A 23725-nucleotide genomic window follows, 5' to 3' on the forward strand; every position below is an offset into this window, starting at 1 on the left:
GATCCTCCCCCTTTTTTTTCTCACTTTCTTGAGTACTGATGTGTATTATTATACCCCATAATGTTGATGCTATGTATACGAAAAAGAAGAGATGCAAAAATAGGTAGATTGCGCGCATCAGCAGCCGCTTTGGTACTTCTTCTTGACCCGCCATGTTAAATCATTCCATCTCTATGATGATACCTGTCCCTATGTCCCTACTCTTATTTTAGATTCCTACTGTTTTAACGTGTTCGTCAATCGTGATTCTTATCCAATCTTTCATCTTCATATCGCCCAAGCTCACTCGACTTTTGGCGCCAAGATGATGTTGTCAATGAGTCTGACCGCCGGTCCACCAGAGTGTCCCAGGTCCTCGCCCTCCTGAGGTTCCTCAACAGGCTTCATCTTGATGGCGCCGCTGAGAACAGCTCCCTTTGTCGGATCTACAGACTCAATCTCTTGCAGCGTATCGGGGTCCGCCAAGGAGATGTAGTCGACCTCGTACGTGACGCGTTGGGATGGAGGTAGCTCCATCTGTTCTTGCAGCACATTCTCCGTGACCTGGTTTGCCGCCCCAAGGATATCCTTGCGGTCCAGCTTCTCATTGTCGTATTGTTCCTGGGCGGCGCGCAGCGCCTTGCTCAGCACAACCGCAACGCGGCGACGGCGCGGGCCGAGGTAGACGTTGCGCGAGCTCAGGGCAAGGCCGTCAGGTTCGCGAGTGGTCGGGCAGACGACGACGTCGGTGGGGACCATGAAGTCGCGGACCATGCGCTTGATGACGACGGTCTGCTGGACGTCCTTTTGCCCAAAGTAGACGCGGTCGGGCTGGACAATGTTGAAGAGCTTCATGCAGACGGTGGCGACGCCGCGGAAAAAGGTCGGCCGGCTGGCGCCCTCGAGGACCTCGCCGACGGGCGTGATGGTGACGAAGCTGCCCTTGCTGTCAATCTCCTGCCCGGGGAAGCCGGAAGGGTACATCTCGGACGTGGGGGGCGCAAAGACGGCCGAGATGCGGCCCAGGTTGGCGCCGTCGTCGGCGAACTCGCGGTCGAGGCGGGCCAGCGCGGCAACGTCCGTGTCCCAGGTGACGGGGTACGAGGCGAGGTCCTCGCTGATGCCGAACTGGGCCGGGTTGACGTAGATGCTCACGACGACGTGGTGGTTCTCACGGGCGGCGGCGCGGATGAGCGAGAAGTGGCCCTCGTGCAGGGCGCCCATGGTCGGCACGAGGCCGACGGAGCGCATGTTTGCCATGTGAGGCTTGCGCCATTGTCGCACGGCGTCGACGACGCGGAGGACCTTGATGGACGTCGAGGGGATGGTTTCGGCGGCGGTGCGCAGCGAGCGGATGGCGGCGGAGCGGGAGACGAGGCGCGAGAGGGAGGCTTGAGGCGACATTGTGAGTGCTTAGGACGAGTTTCAATCAAGTCCTGCTGCTCCTTGTTGTTGCGTCTGTTGTGTGATCGTCGGACGGTCGGTGGTTCTTGCGCCTCGAGTCGATCGGTTGTAATTCGAGATGCTGTTCCAAGACAAAAGAGCGGCAGGGGACGAGGCAGGGTCGTGAGCGAATATATAAGTGCGGCAATGTGAAGCTCTCCGCTCAGCCGAGGCGTTCAGATGGGAGTCGAGTCCGTCGTCGCCATCGCCGACGCGCAATGGCTGAGTCAAGAGAACGATTTCGTGACGGTTTCTGCCGCGGAGTTTTGGGGACGAGGAGGGGTGGAAACGTCTGCCGTAATTTTTGGAGACCATTAAGAGAGGGAAAAAAAAAGAATGGATTTGCCCCGGCGTGTCACGACCGGGAACGAAACCAGGCTGGCGGATTCAGCCCTCCATGACCCCCGGAAGGATTACAACGAGAGACAGGAGGAAGAGAACAGAGAGAGAGAAAGAAAAAATGATTGGAGGGTTGCATGAAAGATCGGAGTTGGCCGTGATGGTTGGGATGGGAAGGCGCGGTCCCACGTGAGATGCCCAGATGGAGGAGCTGCTGCGCATCGTGTAAGACGTCATGCCGCAGATGCTTTGACGAGCTTCTTCTTCTTCTCCCCTTTGCATCTCTCTCCCTTTTATTCCCCTCTCTCCTTTACATCCGCAAGGCTCTGAGCTTTAATGAGCTCTTCAGTCAAAGATTACGGTAACCGACAGCGGAAACAAGCATCAAGTCTTCGACCTCTGTTCGCTTTCTGCTCTTCATCCGTCTCCATATTCTTGCTACAATCCTACATGTGCGAGACCAGGGCACAAAGACCTGAATCATTGCCTGCCATCAACGGGCGCAGCAGCCTCGTCTCATTGCCGCCATTTCGATATATTACATGTAATACACCGCAAACCAGTCATCGCACTCCGCAGCTCGGCATCATTTTCTCTCATTCTCCGGCCAAACAGCTCAAGTAAGCTGACTATCTACCCGCTTCATGCATCACGGTCCAACACGCGTACAGCATTGCCCAAGGACACAAGACTGCGCAAGATAGGTAAGTTGTGATTTCTCTTTGCAACAATTATGATCTATATGGTATACACAAAATACAAATCCCCCATGTGTCATGTCTACGCTCCGCCAATTATTACGCAAAACAGCATGGAATCCCGCTGCATCCATAAAACCCAAACACGCAAATTAACGCCTGCAATGCAATCTTGTCGCTCATCATGTCCTCAACCCGGCCCGGCCTTGTCAGACTTTGTCGAGGATGACGAGTGCGAATTGTGTCTATGTGACATGTATCGTGACGAGATGATGTGAAGTAAACCGGCATCGAACCATCTATGCCGCTCCTCCGGCGTTCTTGAGGGCGTCCGGGTTGAGCCTCTGCCACCGCATTCCGAGGCCGATCAAAGTGGCCAATCCTGTGCAAGCCACGCACATGGCAAACACAACCCTGAGGCCGGCCATGTAACCGTCAATGACAAATGGCTGCTGGTCCACGGGGAACTTGTTGCGGATCTCAGTTGCGCCAGTCAAGACGAGCATCGCCTCGCTGACCTGGGGGGCGTGCTGGAGAACGTTCTTGACCATGGTGTTGATGAAGGCTGACTGGGCTCCAGACACGAGGAAAGCTCCGCCCAGACCCTGGAAGAAGAGAAGCATGCCGGTGGCAGAGGCGAGGTCCTTGGGGTCGGACAAGGCCTGCACAGCAATCATGGGGATCTGAAAGGCGGTGCCCCAGCCAGCTCCCGCGACGATCTGGTACCCAATCCATTTGCCAGTTGATGTGTGTCTGCCCAGCGTATACAAGAGACCGGCTCCGATGGTGGCGACGGATGTTCCGCCGAGCAGAAGAGGCTGGTACCATCCGGTAGCACTGACAAGCATGCCACTTGCAACGGTGGAAAAGGAGACGGCAATGATGAAGGGCAGGTTGCGGACGCCGCTCATGGTCGGGTTGGTGCCGTGGACGGACTGGAAGTAGATGGGGATGTAGTAGATGGCAGCAAAGAAGCCACCGGCCTGGATGAAAGCAACGAGAGACATGACGAGGTTGGTGCGCTTGGCGAACAACTTGGGAGGCACCATGGAGTAGTCGCCCTGGTACCACTGCACGAACGCCCAGGCACCGATGATGAGGACGAAGCCGACCAGCAGGCCAATGACGACGGAGGAGTCCCAGGGGTGCGCGATGCCACCATACTGGACGGCCAGGATGAAGCTGATGGTGGCTCCCATCATCAGGATCACACCGAGGGGATCCATCTGCCGGATCTTCTCAAGCATAGTCGCCTTGACGGGGACCGCATTTCGAGGGGTCTGGAAGAAGACGAAGATGATGGCTGCCGAGACACCGCCGATGGGCAAGTTGATGTAGAAACACCATCGCCAGCTGACGTGGTCGGTGAACGCTCCTCCCAGCAGCGGTCCGATGACGCTGGCGAAACCATAGGAAGCTCCGATGATGCCCGTGAAAGCAGGGCGCTTCTTGGGCGGCGCGGAAAAGGCAATGATGGTGTAGGCACCGGCGCCGATGCCCGCAGCACCGAGACCAGCGATGGCTCGGCCGGTGATGAGGGCCTCGGCGTTGGGGGCGGCGCCGCAGATGACGGAGCCGAGCTCGAAGATGATGATGGAGGTGAGGAAGGTGGCCTTGAGCGGAAAGTACTTGTACGCCTTGCCCCCTGGAAGAAGTGTGTTAGTATTGGAATGCCGCGCTGATGCAGAAGACCGGATGACTTACATGTCGATTGAAACGCGCCGACGGTCATGAAGAAGGCGGCACCATACCAGCCGGCCTTGTCGAGGCCCTTGAATTCGTCGGTGATCTTGGGAATGGCGGTTGCCACGATTGTCTGCCAAGGAAAACCCAGGTGTTAGCTTCTACATCTCAAATTCCTTGAAAGGATGCAAACTCACCATATCGAGACTCAGGAGAAAGACGCTCAGCACCAGAGCGAGCACGATGAAGAACATCTTGATCCCCGAAGGGTATTCGTCGTCGGCCAGCTCTTCATTCGGAACCGGCGAGTCGACGGTCGTCTCCTCTCGCTTCTCGTCTGCTGGCCTATCCTCCTGCTTCTCATCGAGGCCATCGTAGTTGTCTCCTATGCTGGGCACGGGAGTTTTGCTGTCCATATCCTCTCTGAGAGTCGTGCCCGTCGAGGCTATAGCAGCATGTAGCCCTTCAGGGGTCTGGGAATTCCGATGCAGGTCTGCCATTGCGACTGGGGGGGCCTGTCTCTTGCGATATCAGATCAAGATCAGGGTTGCACTGCTACTTAGTAGTAGTAGGCGAGCGGCAGCTGGGTTGACAAGGTGTCGAGGCTTGCTCCATCACAGCATCCTGGCCCTCGTCCATTCTATATATACCATGCCGGCATGCGACAAGGTACCACATTGCCTTTTGTGGTATCCGTACTATCAAAGCAGACAACCTCCATCTCCTCCATCGAGGCGGATTCCATGTCCGCTGGCGCCTGGGTCACTCCGGCAGCCTGTACCTTGCCCTTTGGTACACTCACACCCCCCCCCCCCCCCCCCCCCCCCCCCTATGGGTCACACAAACAAACAAGCAGCAGCCATAACGCTCGTATCTCAGCATTCTTTAGCCTTGCAGACCCGCTCCGTGGCGTAATGCAAGTCAAGTGTTGTTAGTATTGCAGCCCATCTCTGGCTCGGACACTTTACGCTTAAACTCCAAAGTCCGCAGGGGTTGGCACAAGATTCGCAATGCTGACAACTGGACGCGGACACCAAAAGGAATTAAGCTCATGGTCGCGGCGTGTGAGCCAGAATCGTCGACTCCTGGTTGGCCGCCTTACGCATGGCTAGGCTCTGGAGGAGAATGACGGAGTGACGGAGTGGATTTGCAAGCCCGCCGCCAGCGTCAGAGAGGCATGTACAGTATCACAGTACGAGTAGTAACATGATGGTTTTGCGTTATGGCTCGGTGGGGAGAGTGGCTCGGATGAAGATTCTAGAGGGTTACGCGATAACGCTGTTTCCATACGATGCTCGGACACGAAGCAAACGCCGAGTCTTTGAAACGCTGTTTCTGATGATGATGATGATGATCAAGATAATGTACGTACGTGGAAGCAGGTATGTATGAAGCCACGGCTGCATCTATTCAGAGCCAGTTGTTGTTGAGGTGACATTGGGTTGCGTCCCTTGCATCAGGCATGTGCGCATACCCAACTCGGCCAACACTCTCGCACGTGCAGATTAAATGCTCTGTGCTTGTTGTCCTTTGTCCTCCGACCAAGGTATTTAATTTACTCTTGCTGGCAGCCTAGACTATAATATTACTTACTGATGGAGATGTATTATCATAGTGCGAGTCAGCCCGGATCCAAAGACAAAAACAGGTAGTAGAAGAAGACAACGGGCGAGCATAACATAACGCTTAACGTCGAAATAATGACACGGCCAAAACGATGGATCAAGGCCCTCTCAACAAGCTTCGCCAAGGATCCGGCCTTGACTCCAACAGGCATCGTGTCGAGGCCCCGGTGAGTCACTAGCCGCACGAAATCTCTGCTCAACCGCCCTGCTGGTCCCATCATGCTGGAGATGCTTGTACGTGTACAACTGGCGCAGCCGAATCACCACCACCAGCAGCCAGCCAGCCAAACAAGGCCACCCCTCCACCCATCCACTCGCATATTGACTATGTAATTCTCCTACCGCACGCAGCTTACCGTATAATCATGGAACCCCACCCCCTGTTCCCGCCGGGCTCTCCTACAGGACGGTAATACTGTACAGTATCACTGCTTCTATGTATGTATGTAGCTAATAAGATGAAGCATCGTGCTACTAGCGGTAGCCTAGTCGTGATCTTTGTCCGAGAGGCTTTCGGATCACGGAATTAGGACTCCGAGACCCAAAGAGTTGACGAAGCACGCTGCAAGTTTAGTTATTTCCACCAGCTTCGATTTTACGGTTTCGACCAAACGGAAGCGAGCGGATGAAATATTGAACCGGAGTGCGACAACAAGCGACTTACATGCCTAGGCTTCCAGTTACTTCAAGGTTCCTCACGCTGTATTCTCTTAATTCATTGAAGCAATTCGCTGCCTAGGTGGATTTAATAAAGATTAAAATGATAAATAAGATTAATAATAATGAAAAAAAGCTCCATCAGATTTTCTTCTAGTGGCTTTTTGAGAAGGACGAGGAACGAAACGGTTGCGGGTGGCTTTGGATGGCGTTTGTAAGCCTCGTTTTATCGTTTTCGGCGGAGTTTGCAAATGTCCGCCCGCAAGGTGAGATGGTGAGGACCTGATGATTGGACGTCATGACGACAAGATGCGCTCCCGAGAGGAATGAGGATTGCAGTAGTACCTAACATAACATACTACTACTAGGTAGGTAGTCAGTCAGTCAGAAAGGCGTTACCTTAGCTATCTCGACACCCTTGTGAGCTGTTTCTTCTTGATGATCTGCTATTGTTGTCAAGGATCTCGAAAGAAGAGCACGGAAGGGTAGGTATTAGTAGGATATAATTCCGCAAGAAGGGCGGGATTCCGCTGGGCATTGATGTGCTTGAGGAGATGCAGATGGGAGAGTCTGTGGGCTTGAAGGAAGCGCAGTCAGCTTTGAGAGAAGGATTGGACGCTGGATGAGATGTAGGTAAGTACCTACCTACCTATGCGGGATGATGGACTTTTGATTTGTCTCGTGTCACACATTCGCTTCGAGTGTCTCTGTCCTCGATGGTTTTCTGGTACTAGTATTAGGTAGCTATGCTTTACATGATAAGGGGCAGGCATGTCACTGCACCCCGGACAGATGAAACCATCACATGATGAAAGCTCGAGAAAGTAACAAACGTGCAGCGTATACGTGCCCCCCTCTGCTACATCCTCGCTTGTTTTTTCTTTCTTATAGGATGCTACTATGTCTGTTGTTGCCATCAAACAATGAGCATGTGGCGTTCATTCACAGCCGGATCAGCTGCGGTGCATCAGCCAGCAGTAGCTCAACGAAGACGTTATCTGCATCGGACTCCCTACATCTGTTTTAGACTGACGCAATGTCGGGGAACTTTGTTTGCTCCAGCCCCCGGGAGTGAGTATCCACGTAAAGGGGAGATGCGGGTGGAAGTGAGTTTTGTTAGCGGTGGTGATGGTTGGGACAAAGGGGGGGGGGGAGGAGGATGTCTTTGATGCCATGTTGCCACTTTGCGGGGAAAAATTGGTTCATGCAAAGCGAGGTCATGTTGAGCTCGTCTTTGGGAATTTCCATGGCTATATTATTAGCAATCATTCGCAATAGAGGGAGTCCGTAACTCCGATGGGGGCATGTAGAAGGAGGTGGGAGATGGTGTTGTAGGGCACTCGGCATTGTACAGTATTGCGTCTTCTGCCGCGGGGTGTGAAACTCCGCTGCTATGACAACACTATGTGAAATGAGTCGTTGACAGATACATGGTCCGTCTGTAGGATAAGTTGTGTATCCCTCTTCGTGGAGCATACATGTGTCGTTCAGTTGGATTTAGTACAATACGTCCATGAAGGGGGGAGAGAAGAAGCTGAAATGGACCAACGATGCAAGATGTGTGGAGTGACTACCCGACTCTTGGCCTTGGGTAACAAGGAGATAACATTCTTACTCCCGGTGAAAGCGCACTTAAGAAGCATACATAGCTGCTGAAGCTAGATGCAGGGAGAAATGTGTCTGTTTATACAGGAGGAGAGCCCGGATATGTAGATCCAGATCGCCTTTGTTGGCGAGTGGCTGGATGCCTCTCTTTATTCTCCTCGCCTTTCAATGCTGCTTAGAGGCACAATACATATTCTAGGAGCTCTTGAGACAATAGCATCATCTTTATTGACATCTTCGTCCATCGTGTGACATCTGAACATAGGTAGATGATGTGGCCCTTTCCCAGTATATAGAGATATCAAGAGCCCCTGTATAAGCACAAATGCAACATCGCCATGCTGGTCTGAGGGCTTGAAGCATATCGCAACAAAGAGCCTCTGTGCATATAGATGCAACTATCTAGGCATGCATCCCAACAAACCCTGGCTCAAGGCCTCCTTGTCTCATCCGCAGGGCGCAGGAGGGCCTTTTTGCTCAAGGTAAGCAAAGCCAGGACGCAGGTCTCAGAGCTCGCAGACTGATTTATCGGCAGCTTTGCTCTTGACAAGCGTCTCCCTGGCTACATAGGTATCACGATCCTTCGTTGTCAGACTACACCAATAAAGTCTGCTAGTACGTGTGAGACCGAATACATAGCCACTTATTTGGGCTGCGAGACACCCAAGTTTGCAGATGACTGCAGCCCAAAGCTTATCTGCCCGGAGTTTAGAATTAATCTCAGGTGAAGCATTGCTCACGATGGATTGGCCCGAGTAACTTCTAGGATGTCTAAGCTCACGAGTTGCTTAAGCGCCTCAATCACGATGATGATAGCGCGCTGGATGGATTCGCACCCTTTTCACCTACACACGAATAGAATGGCAATGGAGTACGTGACATTATTTCGGCGACGCCGAACAATTATTACGCTTATACTAGGTTACTGATGAGAATCCTGCTGTGACTATTCGTCTTACAGAAGATGATCATCGAATGGAGGCCCTTGTAGATATGGTACTTATGCAACCGGGGATTGCTTCCCCTCACCCGTCATCTTGGTGTACTTGGTCCACCTCTCCTTTGGCTGAGTGATGTCGTTATCAGTGACATACAACGAGAGTATTTCGGCAGGTCTAAGCGCATTGGAGTGAGGTTAGCTGAGCTGCTTTGTGAGGACTCTCGCTACAGGTAGGCAAGATTCGGGCAACTACCGCTGAGACTCTGTCAAGCAGCATGCGGTTCATGGAACAAGAACATTTGATACAACGTATCTCTTCCTATTCCAAGTCAGGGCCGTTCATGATCTGTCACCCCGATGGGAGAGTAAGATTAATTCGAGGCGCTTCATGTACATCAAATCACCTAGATACGTTCTCAAACACTCGATACTGAAACGGCCCCCCTTTGAAGTGCATACCCTACGCCCAAACATCGGCCATGTCATAGTATAGTTCCAAGGCCTTCCTGGCTTAATCACAGTCTCTAATTGAGCGTGAAGTACTTAGAGACGCTGCCTGGATTACCGCCATCCGTTGTTACGCTGTCTGGTCGGACAATATATCATCGATCGATTCTTCGTTCATGTATGGGAGGACATAAGCGTGATATAAACTGCCATATGATGTACGTGACGACGAATGCCTCCCAAGCTACTGCGTCGTTTTTTCAAGGTAGCCCGAAAAAGAAACTGATGATAATGGCCTCACGTACAATATCGGTAAGCGCATCACTATATGCCATATCGGAACCATTTCCCAACTGCATTCCCTTCAATGCTCATTCCTCCATCTCCCTCAAGGAACCCCCATTCGCGCCCTCCCACCGATCAATATCCGGTCCATCACACCACTCCTCCTCTTCATCCCAGACAAGCGTCTTGAGATTAATCCCATACTCATCCCGATCCTCATACGCAACGACGACATTTTGCCCATCTATGCCTACACCAACCCAGCCGTCATACTCGGTCAGCTGCCGGAGTGCCATGGCTTTCTCATCGACATCGTACACGCATTCTTGTACATGTCGAACAGGGCTATCCTTCTGGCGGGTCAGGACAAAGACGCGCGGTTCTTCGTTCCATGAAGCTGCTGCCAAGGCTGCATCAATGATGATGCCTGCTTCGTCGGGGACATTGAGGTAAACGTCGACTGGCAAGCGGTCAGTAAGTGAGCATTTGTACAACAAGCCTTGGGTAGAGCATATAATGGCAGTGAGCAGAACTCTGTTGGATGTACCTGTGTATTCTTCACTGTCCAAGGACCGAGAGGCCTTCATCAGTCCATAGCGACCGTCATAAATGCCAGGCATAAACAGGTGTAATCCCGTGAAATTGACACAAGCAGCCACTTTCGAAGGTGCAAAAAGCTTCTTGTCTCGTATCTCTCTTCCCTCCCAACAGCCAGCCGGTGTAGCACGTTCAAGTTCCACAGGCGAGAACTTATTCGAACCACTGCTTCCACAATCAGCCTCACTAACATGCCATCCAGGGGGAAATCCAACTCCATCTTACCCCGTTAGAAACGCCCATTGCTTACCCCAGATACTAGGAGGGGCATCAAGAGCTGGAGATGGATCGAGCAAAACAGGTGCAACGTTCCCATTCGCCAGTTTTCGGACAGAGTCCGGGATAGCGACTTGACTGGCATCATTGTCGTCTATGGCCCACTGAAACTCGAGCATGGACTCGTTTCGACCGCCGGCGAGAAAGGTGACCTAATGGGTTGGCTATAAGTTTCGAATTGTCAAAGAATATGGAAACGGTATGCTACTCACCACTGGTTCCTTTAGAGGGTCGCTAAAGTGGCTGATGCCAAAGGTATACTGGTCCTCATACCCTTCAGCAATCCGGATCGGCTTGGGCAGCCTCAGCCAGTTCCCGTTTTCAAGCCTGTACTGCCATATCCTTTTTGTGCGGTCACTGAAGCGGTAGTACCGAAGGCCTCTGGGTGTCGTAATGAGCGGCATGATTGTGAAGTTGTGGACTGGCGTTGAGAGTCTCTGGAAAAGAGCCGGATGAGAGGCGAAGTAAAGCAGTGTCAAAGTGCCGTGACGCTGTTGGCACACGCTCGGTATATATGCTCAGTTCGCATGCCCGTCTCCATGCTGCTTACCCTCCCTCTTGCGGAAGTCAACAGGACTTTGCTGTTCAACCGGCAGAGATCATGCTGTGTAGTCCAGATGCCCTTGAACTGGCCGGCCAAACACACACTTTACCCCTGTTCAAGCAAGCTTCCAGGTGACAGCAACCAGGGGAGGCAAACTCTTTAGTAATATGTCTGCTTGCATCCATGAATACCACCCGCTACGCATGCCGCCGTGGTGGCAATTCCGACAGCTCGCAGGCAATCATGAGCCTCATCAAACCCGATTGTAGTTGTGTATGCTCTCAGCAACCGCGAGGTAACGGGGATACCTGTGATTACCATACGCGGTTTAGCTTTTGGCATGTTGCTGCGAATCAAGGGGGCATAGAGAGATGATCAGCTACTCCATTGGGACACCCTCGTCCCTCCAGTATGGATATAACAAGGGAATCATGTGCAGCTATACCCAACTGTTCCTCTAGGGACTGAGTAAGGTGGTGGAGTCCGGCACATGGCAGTGTTGCGTAGCAAAGCGCAGGCCACCTGTGAGTGGCTATGCAAACAGTCGTGCAGCTCTATTCTGCAGCTCTCCGTCAAGGACGACAAATTATTGTGAATCAGGGTGATTGAGGCATGTTGAGTCTTGAAGGGGACGACACCACTTGGTCATGCTCATCGGCTGCAATATGAGTAATGAAGGGGCAATTGCGCCATGCGTAGAGCGTCGAGAGCGATGTGATTGCTGGAGAAAGGGCAAGGTAGCAGAGCTCCGTATCACGTTCGAAAAAAACGTCATCCATTGTCTTTGTTGTTGCAGTTCTCGTGCTGTAAGTTGCCGTTGACGACATGTGAACAGTTGGAGAGAAGGCCTCGAAGCTTGGGCACCTCCGAGTTATTCCCTAGAGACTGAATCTGCACTCCCAGTACAATCCTGCACATCGCTGAAAGGGGCTGTCGCTTCACACTCGCAAAACATATACCTTGTAGGAGTGTCAGGGCCCCGATCCTGTGGATGTCTGTCGTAATATCCAAGAAAGTGTTAAGCATCAACAGCCTTACAGACCCATGAGAGGATCATTGAGGATTGTTCTTGAAAGCAACCCAACCAATCACCGAGGTCAATGTGCCTCGCATAGCCATGAGAGCAGCATGCCAAGAGTCCGACCTCCAGACGAAGTCAGTAACCCCTGTAGTCGGTGCAGATCAATCGTATGCGGATGGACGCCCGCTGCTTATTGTTGCTGACCCTCGTTTCTTCCTTCACCGGGGCCAACTGCTCGACTGGGTACCGCACCCTGAGATTACCAGGGACTGGCATCTCACCGCTCACCACCAAGGTGTGTTTTGTCTCTGACTCGACTTGTATACTCGAGAATGCCTTTTAAGGACGTCTCCCGTTCGGATATGGCGTGCAGACAAGGGACCTCCCTAGCTTTGTCATGTTCGATGCCTGAGTGCGACACCGCGCGGGTAAGAATATCCGCAGAATAAGCTTATCTAGGTCCTGTTATCTCATAGGTACGAAGTCTTTTCTGGAAGCTCCAAAGTAGATCGCGAGTGACGACGGATGTGTTTTGTCAAGACAGTCGTGCCTTGGGGGTTGATAGCGCCGTTGGTCGTCCCAAATCCCGATCAGGTCCCACGATGGCATCGTTGGCGCATCTCCGTATAAATCCCGGAATGTGCGGGAGCTTGCCAAGCTTGCATAGCTCGCAACTCGCTAACGGCAAGGTGTGATGCCATCCCACTGAACATGAAGCTCTCTTTCAACCATCACCACCAATAGCTGCCGAAGCCAATGAACGCCTTTGTAAGCGCTTATAGGCGTAGTTTGCGTGCGGACAAGCTTGAATCCGAAGCTGCGAATCAGAACCGGATGAGAGACAATCCACGTCACTCGGTGTAATGCATCGCCGGGACCAGCAAAACCGCACAGTCCAGGCCTTCACCCCGTCATCCTCAAGGCACTGTAGCCACCGAGACAACCGACCCTTGGGAATCCCTCGTGTCCGCTCGCAGGGGCGACTTCAAGCTCCGTCATCGCCAAGACAAACTATTCCTATAAATGCATCCATGGAGGAGGATCCGCCTTCGTACCAAGAATCGAGCCAACAGGCCAACGTGTTCCAGCCCGGCCTGCAAGAGGGAGTCTTCTCGCCAACGACCTTCTACGTCGCCGGCCGCTTCATTCACTCCGCAGATCCGGGAGCTCCGCCGCTGTACGAGCTCTCCCATTCGGTGGGATTTCTCAAGGACTCGGATCGGAATGTGCGCATCGAGAGGCTCGAGTACTCCATCAAGCGGCGCGACGGCGTGGCCCAGCTGGCGGCGCGCAAGAGGCACATATATGACCTGAAGCATCCCACGGGAGTGACGGGCCCGACCTTTGCGTACCACGCGGAACCCACGTCCCGGCAGAGCCCCTATGCGTTTGGGCTGGAGACCTTTCGGCCGAGGAGGTTGTCTTCTGCCAAGGGCTATCGCATACTGCGCGCCACGCATGCGCTGGACCGTCGGTTAGTGCGTCGAGATGTGCTATTTTCGGCGCTCCCTGTGAAGGACAACAGCGTTCGGTTTGAATGGAGCGATGCAGAGGGCCAGCTGATTGCGCGAGAGGTGGACGTAGACGGTCTGATGACGTTGGTCGTCAGCGCCATGATGGGTGCTGTTCAGAGAGACGTGTTGATCTCTGCGTGGATGTCGAGGGTCTGGGCCGAGCTTGCAAAGAGGCAATGAGGAGAGCCCTCCACCAGCTGACAGATTGCATCAGAGCCGTATCGGTGTGCATCGACCCGGAGTCAAGGTTGATATCATGAGGAGTATGGACTGGGTAAGCTCCCCTTTCTTGAGAGCCCAATCTCGGTATTGACACGATTAGATGGGTCAACGCGGACATGTTAGGATGAATGGATTTGTATATAGGGGCTTTTCAGTATATATCCCATAAGCTCACTTTTCCGTCTTTTGCTCCTGCTGCAATCCAGTGTGCTGTTTTTGCAAGCTGAACCCTGCGGTCTTTGACGCTCATTCCAGCTCCCTTGGCCAGGCTCCTGACTTGTCGAGAACCAGTCGAGCCCTCTTCATCTTGTAATACATCAGTGGTATCTCTCATGTCTCTTTCGACAGGCTGCATGGAATCTGTAGGCTGCGAAGTGGTCAAAGGAGTGCTCGGCTCGTCGACGGACGCAAAAGCAACCGCATAGGCTCCAACTTTGTGCCAGTTCAACACGGCCAGCTCCTTCAAGGTCTTTGTTGAGTACACGCGTATCTTGGAATCCCATCCAGCCGTGGCCAGCAGCTTTCCGTCGGACCTAACTTTGAGGCTTTGTTGGCCGGAATGCTTGGTGTTGACCACTTTGAGCGGATGCTCCCACTCTTTCAGTTTCTTGGGCCTTGCCCTGGTCTCTGCAGAGCCAGCAGCGCTCAAAGCCGCTGATAGAAGCGACTTTCCCGCATTACTTTGGTTGGGCTCAACTATTTCCACAACCCTTTGGTTGGACTCAGCATCGACATCCACTTCTTGGCAGGAGGTTGGAACGGGATGCTTCGCTATCAAGGCGTCTGCTGCCGAAGTGAAGAAGCACTCTCGGCTAGGATGAACATCTATGGATAGGATCGGCTGCGTGTGTGCTTTGGACCGGTAAGTCATGGTCCAAAACCCATCAGAGTCAAGTCGGTGCACCGACACGAAACCGTTCTCGAATGCTGCAACTAGTGTCAAACACCCATCGTGGTGAAAGAGAGACAGACTCATGGCCATGCCATTGGTTTGGCTAGTTTTGATGGTGTGGATCCTGGTTTGGCTGGGGAGGGCGTAGATGTCAATCTTGCACACAGTTCATCAGTCAAGGTACGACGGCGTCCAAACGTCACGCTACTTACGGCTTCAGACGCCAGTGTATTGGGGACGGCGATTAGGACTTGCGCTGTGGACGCGGCACTGTCCAAGGAGCCTTGGGCGGCGTCACCGAGACAAGCAGCGAATGAGCAAAAGTTCATCGTGTTGACTTCGAGGAGGTGAAGCACCCACGGCTGAGGTCGTGGCGTGGGGGTTTCTTCCAGGGGTAGCGCGACGCTGAGGCGGCCCTCGTCCTCCTCCCTGACCCTCCACACAATGAGTTTGTGGTCGCGGCCATGGCTGGAGACGGCAATCAGTAAACTGGACAAGTCAAGCCGATGCTGTGAAGTGAAGACGTACGTGATGATGTTATCGCGATCCCACCCCCTGATGCCGAGAATCGCATTTTCGTGAGCCCTCCACACGGCTCTTGGCCGCATGATGGTCAAGTCCCAGAGCACGACCCAGCCCTCGGCATCGCCCGTCGCAAGGCGCTCGTTGTGTCTCACGAACGTGGTGGCATGGATCTGGGCCTTGTGCCCTCGCAGTATCGCCTTTGGCGACGGCGTTGATTCAGCCATGGGTGCTGCGTACCTTGCGAAGTACTTCCCCCGCCTTTCTTTCAGCCAACCCGACCGGTGCTTGTCAGCTGAAACATTGCCTGTTACCCAAGCAGAGGGCGATGCTCATAGAGGAAGTAGAAGAGCGCTGATTCATGGGCTGGTGAAGTGCGAGTTGAATTTGTTACGGTCCAAGAGATTCGTCGATTAGAAGTGATACAAAGTACAAGAGCTTGTCATCAGTCACGTGCGCTGCCATAGGTATGTACACCTCGCACAGCTTCGACCCTCGAGCAACTTCCCTCTTCCTTCAACTACCTTACAAACCCCTCTTCTCCTCCTCATCATTGCTTCTCTCCCAATTCAGTCACTCGAACAAGCATCAGGGACGTGGCCAAGATGTTTCAGCACGTGGGGGGAGAGAAACGCCAAAGGCCATGTCCTGAACGTCATCAAAAGGCCCGTGACCGGCGACTTACAGCCTGCTCTTATGCTGCGTTACCTCCAAGGTCTCAGTCTATTGCTACCTGAGTGAGCCATCGTCCAATGTCCTTGGTCACAGCAAGCGACGATCCCTATCCCACAAGGCACCAGCGTGGCCAGGCAGCTCATGATATTACTTCATTTCTGGCTCTTCTTTCTGAGACATGCATATGGGCTTTGCGAGCTGACCAGCGGCCTTGGTGATTGGTGATTCGCGATTGGCCTATGCCTCAAGCCAGCCTTGTCAGGTTATCCCGATGAGTCTGGCCTCTTGCTTCCAGGCCTCCGCATGGACGGAAAGGAGGGGAAGCCCTACACCTCATAGGGCGAATCCATGGGCCCTGGCCCCCTCGCATGTTTGTTTGGCATGGCTCTTGTTCAAAATATCCCGCGGACTAGTGCTAGTCGTTGCCTTGTTTGCTATTTGCAGCAGCAGCAAGCCACCGTCATGGGTTTTCAGCAGGCCAGGCCATTACCTACTACTCGGGACAGAACTGGTGCCCGAAAGCTTCATGCGGGCTCGGCGAACGCAATACTTCCTAAAGCCCTACTGCAACAAGTCAAGCAGCGTCGGGCAGCAACAAATGATGTGCTTGAGCGTGCTTAAATCTGATGCTGATGATGATGCTCCTTTGCAGACTTGCTTCTTCGGCGTGTTCCAGAGAAGACTTTGAAGGATATACGAAATGCTTTGAGGCCGGCATTTCCAAATTGCTTGCTCGCTCCAATGGCGGAAATGGATCGTTCACCGGTCAGCCACATCCAGGAGCTGATGGGGCTATCTGAAGAGCTGAACACTTGCAGCAAACCTTCAAGGGGCAGTGTCTATCATCTCGACAGGAGGCGTGCCGCTGCCCAATGATGAAGAGAAGGGCTATCACGACTCGCTGTCAGCAAGCTCGAACCAGTGGATGCTCACCGAATCAAGCTGAGAAGCATCCTCCAAATGCTCTGCTATGCACAATGTCAATGGTTGCACCCATGCCAGCGGATCCTCTCATTAAGCATATACTACTAGTATGTCTTACAGCAATTTGCAGGCCCTGACTGGACTCAACTGCTGTCAGTCTTGTACAAGCGAGAGAGGGCTAGCCACTGAAGAGTGCGCGACATATGCTCTTGACTTCTGCCAAGTCTGCAGGGCATACGCCTTGTCGCTCCATGTAAAAGCCCAAGCCAAAATACGGCATATGACCATTGCTGAGGAGATCTCGAGAGCCCCAGGTCATCCCACGCCAGCTTGCGGCCACTCTCGAGCGATTCACGGTTGACTTCGATGCCCCCAAGCGCCACGCTATAGTCAAAACCCTCAGTCAGGGAAGAGGCAACCAGTCCATGTTCACAGTTGGTTGATTTCGATCTGTGGTCGCTCAGCGCCCCTGAAGGCACATCGCCCTTGGCGTCGGTGTTACAAGAACTCGGGCAACAAGGAGTCTCTGGCACACCGGCTTGCACCCTTATTACATGTCCCATCTGCTCTTTCTCCTCACTTCTTCTCGTCTTCCCTAGACAAGACAGACGCCAAACATCTCGTATCACCGTCACATACGCTAGTGCAATCTGGCCTGGACCCGACTGCGGAATCAAATCATATCCCTCAGTCTGGTTGTTCCCGACGTTTGCTTGGGGCCCCCTCATTTGTTGGAGAGGCCTTCCGAGTGCTGACGTTACTGCTCTGCCATTAGAGGCTGGTGGTCACTTTGTATATACTCTCCTGACAGCGAGTCGGTATCCAGCATGCTGTAGCCCAACCTCTTCACCGCAAGACGCAAATCCGCAGTGTACGTTGGATGATATCTAGAACGACTTCAAAGACATCACATTACGACATACGCCAACTCCAGACTCTGGGCGAGCTCAGACGCCCGGTTCAGCGGTGTCGATAACCGCAACAGAAGCCGACTAAAGGGCCATTTTATGGAGAATAAGATACCGCTACGTGCTCCTTGGGTACAGCATCACCGATCTTCGATCGCCACAAGGGAAGCTAAGAGGTATGATGATAACGCTTCCCAGCGGCCGGCCCATGAATATTCCTCTGAGCTAATTATCTGAGAGTAGAGTTCACGGGTAAAAGACGCTCCTCGTCAGAGCGGCGCCGAGCCTACACCTTTCATTCGACCATCCGAAAGAGTCAAGCCATGCACGCAGAACATCCCGGCTGTCATCCCCATCAGATACCCATGCCAACGGCAGAGGTGACAATGATAGACATTTACCGAGGCGAATTGCCCGTGCCCAAGCCTCCAACGAAGTCAAAGCGAGTGCGCACCGGTTGTTTAACATGTCGCGGCCGGCACTTGAAATGCGACGAGGCTGTCCCGATCTGCAGGAACTGCGAAAAGGGCGGTCGAAAATGCATACGTGGAATCAGACTCAACTTCTCAAACACTACGGTGCATGATACGTCCTACTTGGTGCCCGTTAGTACACGAAACTGTATGCTTTGATGCCCCAATCTACCGTTGCTACTTCTGCGTTGATCTCGCTGACATTCACCTACATGTAGTCATGTTCCAGGACGATTCTCGACGCATCGCCTCGGAGTACAAGGGCGGGTCAAGCAGATATGCAGATCCTCCGCAAAGCCCACCCGCCGATTGCAACATCAAGGCTGAGATGCAGTCTTCCAGTCCGGATCTAGGACCAACTGAGCATATCCTGCAAGGGCATGTTTGGCATGTCTATATCTCGCCGGAAGGCTCAAATTCGACAAGGAGTATATATAGCGACAGTCTGATACTCCAAGCAACCGAGTGGCGCAAGGGAGGTCAAGTTGAATCAGGGCCAATGAGCCTCTCGGAGGTCGAAGACCGATCGAATGTCAGCGAGCCCCTCGAAGATGACAGCGTCACTTGCCCAACGACTACGCTCAGTACCCCTGAACGAGAGTTCCTCGACACGCCTGAGCAGGTCAGATATATGCAGATTTATGTGGAAGAGGTTGCGGCCTGGATGGATTCGTTCAACAAGGGAAAATACTTTGGCGAATGCCTGCCATACCGAGCACTCGACTCTCCTTTACTACTCTATTCTCTCCTGGCCTGCGGAATACGACGCCTGGCACTCCGCCACCCGGACATGGCTGAAATAGCTGCAGCATATTACAGCACGGCCAACATGCATCTGTTCCGCTACCACGAGAACCCAGAGCGAGATGTGGAAGACTGCTCGATTGTAGCAGTCATTCTCAAGCTTTATAATGTCATGTTTAGAGAAGGGCCACAGAGCGGAGGCCACAGCCTCGCCGTGCTCAACTCCATCATTAGCGAGAGCCGGTGGAACACAGACAGCGACGGCATTGGCTCGGCATGTTTCTGGCTGAATGCCTATTTGGACATTGTTGGGAGCTTGGATGTCGGCTACTGTTTGTATGTCGACTCGTGGAGCATCAATATGGACTTCTCCAGCGAAGGCGGCGAAGGGATGGCCTATAGGGGCGAAGAGCTGTGGGTGCAGAGGATGCTATTCATCTTGGCCAAGGTAATTAGCTACCGGCTGTGTGTGCTGTCGTTTACAGAGATAGATTTGCGGGAGAACAGGACACTGGAGGATCGTCTGCCGGAATGGAAGCACTTGAAGCTGCTTTGTGACCAGTGGAACGACGCATGCCCGCGAAACATGCGGCCCTTGGGTTACATGTATCCCGACCAAGCAGAAAACAATTCTGCATTTCCGAAAGCATGGTACGTATTGGGATACGACTCGCTCTGTATTGTGGTATGAGGAGACTGACCCTGGTTTGATCAGGCTGCCCAAACGCGAGGCGGTGTTTTGTCGTCTCTTGTACCACACGGCGCAGTTTATCCTGACTCAGACGCATCCGCTGGAGCAAATCATGCTTTCGGAAGAGATGATTGCGCTTCAGCTGCACCATGCCCGAGAAGTATGCGGAATCGTGGCCCATACGGAGGACCGCTACTTGGGGCCGATATCGGTGCAGTCACTGTTGATTGCGTCAAGTACTTTGACGGAAGACGGAGAGCAGATGGAAGTCCTGGATATTCTGCAGAGGATGAAGGCCCAGATTGAATATCGGTAGTGCACAAGCGAGGCCCTTCACTTGATGCCTTTGACTGGGCCATACGATGGGGAGGCAGGGGTATATTGGCAGGGCCAGGTCGATTCATCCAGTCGCTCTATCAATGTCTCCTGCTCAACAGCAAGCAACAACATGTCGGCAATGATGACAACCACTTAATACACGAAACGCTATATCGGCAATGGACCATCATCTGGACATCATGTCATGAAGACGAGCCTCCCTGCGAAAAGTTCATGCTATAACCCCCCGTCTTCTCGTCCTTGACCATCTTGAAGTTATCCGTACTCAGCCCAAAGGGCTTCAGAATGCCATCCCCAAGATTCTTCAGCTTCCCCCACATCTCCGCCATCTCGGCCTCCTGGGCGGCCTTTGTCCGCGGCGGCAGCGCCTTGAGCTGCGCCCGGACGGTGCGCTGGTCCGCGGGCGTCAGGCCGGGCATCTGCGAGAGGGCGCGGTAATCCTCCTCTGCGCCGGCGAGGTTGGACCAGCCGCCTTCCTCGGAGCGGGCGCGGGCGCGGCGGAGGAGGGCCTTTGTGCGGATGCGGAGGATGTCTGCCTTGCGGGCTTCGAGGGCGATTTCCTCTGGCGTTGGGGAGGGAGGAGCTGGGGGTGCGGAGTGGGCTGCGCCGGAGCTGATGATTTCTTCTTCTACGTCTTCTTCTTCGTCGTCCTTGGGCTTACCAGGGTTGGTGTCTTGATTGTTTGTTTTGCCGTCTGTGGTATCGTCCTTGGACTCCTTTGGACTTGATTCGCTCTCAAGCTTGGCCAGACTATCGAGTGCGTCTGAAGCAGCCTTTATGGCATCCTTCCATTGTTCCGTTTGCAGATGACAGGCGGCAATGTTGCTTTGCAGGACAGCGCGCTCATAGTGGAGGTAGTTTGGACATGAGGCGACGGCGTCGTTGTATCGTGAGAGGGCGTTGTGGTAGTCTTTGGCGGCGAAGAGGGCGTTTGCGTCGGCTTTGATGGTGTGGGATTCTTTGAGGAGGGCCTGTGAAGATGATGAGTATCTGGGTTGATATTCTGAGATGAGTGTTTATGAGAGTGAGCGGTAGACAGTATGAGAGGGTATGGGGCTGAATATCTGAGGACCTCAATTGCAATATTTCATTAATCGATCACTTGAGGTCTTTCCTTGACTGAAATTGAGGGTTATAAAGGTGACAGAACGGGGGAATGATGGCAGACGTTGCCCAGGACGGCCGAATGTGAGGTTGTTATCATAGGGCCCAAGGATGACATCAACACTTGTTGTATTGACTTACTGCTTCCTCCTCGGGAGAAAATCTCAGCTCTTGTGGCTCATCGCTGCTGTTCTCCTTTTGAGATGGGTTCTCTGTGTTTTTTGAGGCTCTCTCCTTATCAGAAGTGGCCATGGCTTGAATGTGCTGGAATGAGAGATGACGAGTGACAAGTGTGAGATTGAAGATGTGAATGTGGAAGCTTGGGAATGGCTGTGGCTTGATGGGGGATTGGGGGGATGTCCTGATTATGTCAGCAGGCTGGGGGAAATAGACTGCGGGATATCACAGGGGATGAACAAGGGAAAGCACTCGGAATGTGATGACTATGGAGGTAACAATTCAATCAATCATTCTATGTATCTCTCATAATCTGCAATCCGATAGCTACCTACCTAGTTGTAGGATATCAATGCTCAATCTACTCCTATGGCCATTCCATCAAGGGAGACTCGAATCCAGGCACAACAGGCCCCGCCCCCACTGCAGCCACTTGAAGCTGGAGATTCAAAGGAGATCACAAATCGGCGAAGCTTGGAATGGAAAAGTGCGCGGGTGCCAATCATATGCCCTGTACAAACTGTGACATTCCAGACTTGCAGAAGCTGTAGAGGCGCTTGGGCACCTTGATGGCACATGCGAGGCTATTTTGGCACGCATCTACTGATAGTTTGCACAATGACAATCTTTAACTATTTTTCTCTCTCCAACGCAAGCGAGAGAGAAAAAAGCTGGAGTGGCGAGGATAAGAAACATCGTCAACCTCTTCACCTCATTCTTATCCATCAGATATTAGAGTCTCTCATTCTTTTTCATATTGCATAGCAAGCATCTCATTCAATCCCAGCATCAATCATCCAAAACACCAAAATATCATTCTCACCACTTGCAAAAATGGCTCCTCGAACAGAGTACGTCTTCACCCCCCCTTTCTCATCATGAGACCAATATACTCACCACACACACACATGCACAGCTTCCCTCCCGTGAGAGCCTGCCTCTTCGACATGGACGGCCTCCTGCTCGACACCGAGGACATCTACACGCAGTGCATCAACGTCATCCTCAAGGAGCACTCGCAAACCCGCCCCGAGCTCCCCTGGGACGTCAAGGCCAAGCTCCAGGGCCGCCCCGGCCCCGCGGCCACCCAGATCCTCCTCGAATGGGCCGACCTCAAGCTCACGCCCGAGGAGTACCTGGCCCGCATCGTCACCCTTCACCAGGAGCGCTTCCCGACCACCAGGCCCCTCGCCGGCGTCCCCGAGCTGCTCGCCAACCTCGCCAAGACGCAGAAGCATCAGCAGAAGCCCGTGCACATTGCCCTCGCCACGAGCTCCCACCTGGCCAACTTCAAGCTCAAGACGGACCACCTGACGGAGCTCTTCTCCGTCTTCCCCGACGAGCGCCGCGTCCTGGGCGACGACCAGCGGCTGAAGCCCGGCCGCGGCAAGCCCCTGCCCGACATCTTCCTCCTGGCCCTCGACACCATCAACGCCTCTCTTCCCGAGGGCGAAGAGCCCATCAAGCCCGAGGAGTGCCTCGTCTTTGAGGACTCCGTCCCGGGCGTCGAGGCCGGCCGTCGCGCCGGCATGCGCGTGATTTGGTGCCCGCACAAGGAGCTCAAGGCGCTCTACGCCGGCCGCGAGGCCGAGGTGCTTGCCGGCCGGACGGGCGAGGCTGGAGACGTCGATATGCATCAGGTTGGCGAGCTGGATGATGGCTGGGGCGAGTACCTTGCCAGCCTGGAGGATTTCCCGTATGAAAAGTACGGCATCGTGGTTCCGCAGTGAGGAGATTATGGACGACTGAGGAGGTTATGGAAGGGCATTCTTTCTTTTACCGAATTTCCACAAAATCGGGGGATAAAGCATGCTTGATTGAAGATGCGGCTTCTTTTTTTTTTTTTTTTTTTTTTTTTTTTTTTTTTTTTCGAATCATGGCGTCTGTCGAACGACATACAGTTACATACAAGGGACATGCGGGAAGACTGCTAGAAGATAAAGGAACTCAAAAGTACCTAGAAATAGACATGAGAATAGATGTCCTTTTTATCAACTGCATGTCATCAGCATTCTGCCCGCTTATTCGCTTCCAACCCCATATCTGCTATAAGAGGTCATAGGGAAATATTTCAAGGTTCGTCAAGGTACTAATCTAGCCTCAGCAGGAAAGCACTTTATAAGGTACATACATCTGTCCATGCCAAATAAAAAATCATCTTATTGATTAATCATGATTATAAAGAGTATTATACTTATTTTCTGGCCGTGGAATGAGAATGACTTATTATCAGAGTGCGCCTCCCAAGAGCCGCCCGTTTTGTTATACGCCGATATATCTACCTAGACGAAGCCACCCATGTGACGTAATGAGGGCGATATGTCGTCCTCACATCTACACAACCTCACTCTTCTTCATCACGAGCCTCATTCTCAGCCTCATCCACCTCCATGCACACACA

At 53.0% G+C, this 23725-nt stretch overlaps 8 protein-coding genes across 8 annotated transcripts; 3 read left to right on the top strand and 5 right to left on the bottom strand.

Moving 5' to 3' along the window:
* Positions 1-30: 30 nt before the first annotated feature.
* TRIREDRAFT_74080 (pantoate-beta-alanine ligase) lies at positions 31-1601 on the bottom strand. The gene has a single exon (XM_006961664.1). It carries the CDS (start codon positions 1381-1383, stop codon positions 283-285), a length of 1101 nt encoding a protein of 366 aa, XP_006961726.1. The 5' UTR covers positions 1384-1601; the 3' UTR covers positions 31-282.
* Positions 1602-2758: 1157 nt separating this feature from the next.
* On the bottom strand, positions 2759-4558 carry TRIREDRAFT_53503 (uncharacterized protein; the record flags this gene model as incomplete). The annotated part of the gene is made up of 3 exons (XM_006961665.1): positions 2759-4104; positions 4164-4275; positions 4340-4558. 3 exons carry the CDS (start codon positions 4556-4558, stop codon positions 2759-2761), a joined length of 1677 nt encoding a protein of 558 aa, XP_006961727.1.
* A 5229-nt stretch (positions 4559-9787) lies between these two features.
* Positions 9788-10978, bottom strand: TRIREDRAFT_102876 (uncharacterized protein; the record flags this gene model as incomplete). Its single annotated transcript, XM_006961666.1, has 4 exons — positions 9788-10161; positions 10249-10463; positions 10524-10726; positions 10787-10978. The coding sequence occupies 4 exons, from the start codon at positions 10976-10978 to the stop codon at positions 9788-9790; spliced, it is 984 nt and encodes a 327-aa protein (XP_006961728.1).
* Positions 10979-13245: 2267 nt separating this feature from the next.
* Positions 13246-13824, top strand: TRIREDRAFT_42063 (uncharacterized protein; the record flags this gene model as incomplete). The annotated part of the gene is made up of 1 exon (XM_006960985.1): positions 13246-13824. A coding segment is annotated over one exon (579 nt), but the record flags the coding sequence as incomplete, so codon positions are not given.
* Positions 13825-14026: 202 nt separating this feature from the next.
* TRIREDRAFT_74086 (uncharacterized protein) lies at positions 14027-15649 on the bottom strand (the record flags this gene model as incomplete). The annotated part of the gene is made up of 4 exons (XM_006961667.1): positions 15296-15649; positions 14980-15235; positions 14609-14923; positions 14027-14482 (listed from the first exon to the last, which is right to left on the bottom strand). Exons 1-4 carry the CDS (start codon positions 15514-15516, stop codon positions 14027-14029), a joined length of 1248 nt encoding a protein of 415 aa, XP_006961729.1. The 5' UTR covers positions 15517-15649.
* A 2533-nt stretch (positions 15650-18182) lies between these two features.
* TRIREDRAFT_53106 (N-terminal fungal transcription regulatory domain-containing protein) lies at positions 18183-20020 on the top strand (the record flags this gene model as incomplete). The annotated part of the gene is made up of 3 exons (XM_006961232.1): positions 18183-18417; positions 18488-19664; positions 19729-20020. The coding sequence occupies 3 exons, from the start codon at positions 18183-18185 to the stop codon at positions 20018-20020; spliced, it is 1704 nt and encodes a 567-aa protein (XP_006961294.1).
* Positions 20021-20225: 205 nt separating this feature from the next.
* Positions 20226-21399, bottom strand: TRIREDRAFT_1958 (uncharacterized protein; the record flags this gene model as incomplete). The annotated part of the gene is made up of 2 exons (XM_006960871.1): positions 20226-21014; positions 21289-21399. The coding sequence occupies 2 exons, from the start codon at positions 21397-21399 to the stop codon at positions 20226-20228; spliced, it is 900 nt and encodes a 299-aa protein (XP_006960933.1).
* Positions 21400-22158: 759 nt separating this feature from the next.
* On the top strand, positions 22159-23054 carry TRIREDRAFT_1959 (uncharacterized protein; the record flags this gene model as incomplete). Its single annotated transcript, XM_006960872.1, has 2 exons — positions 22159-22175; positions 22241-23054. The coding sequence occupies 2 exons, from the start codon at positions 22159-22161 to the stop codon at positions 23052-23054; spliced, it is 831 nt and encodes a 276-aa protein (XP_006960934.1).
* Positions 23055-23725: the final 671 nt, after the last annotated feature.

The sequence above is a fragment of the Trichoderma reesei genome (assembly GCF_000167675.1).
Source record: "Trichoderma reesei QM6a unplaced genomic scaffold TRIREscaffold_1, whole genome shotgun sequence".
Classification (NCBI taxonomy): domain Eukaryota; kingdom Fungi; phylum Ascomycota; class Sordariomycetes; order Hypocreales; family Hypocreaceae; genus Trichoderma; species Trichoderma reesei.

What these genes read in the sequence shown, in the direction of transcription:
- TRIREDRAFT_74080 (XM_006961664.1), bottom strand. Translation starts at nt 1,383, where the DNA reads ATGTCGCCTCAAGCCTCCCTCTCGCGCCTCGTCTCCCGCTCCGCCGCC.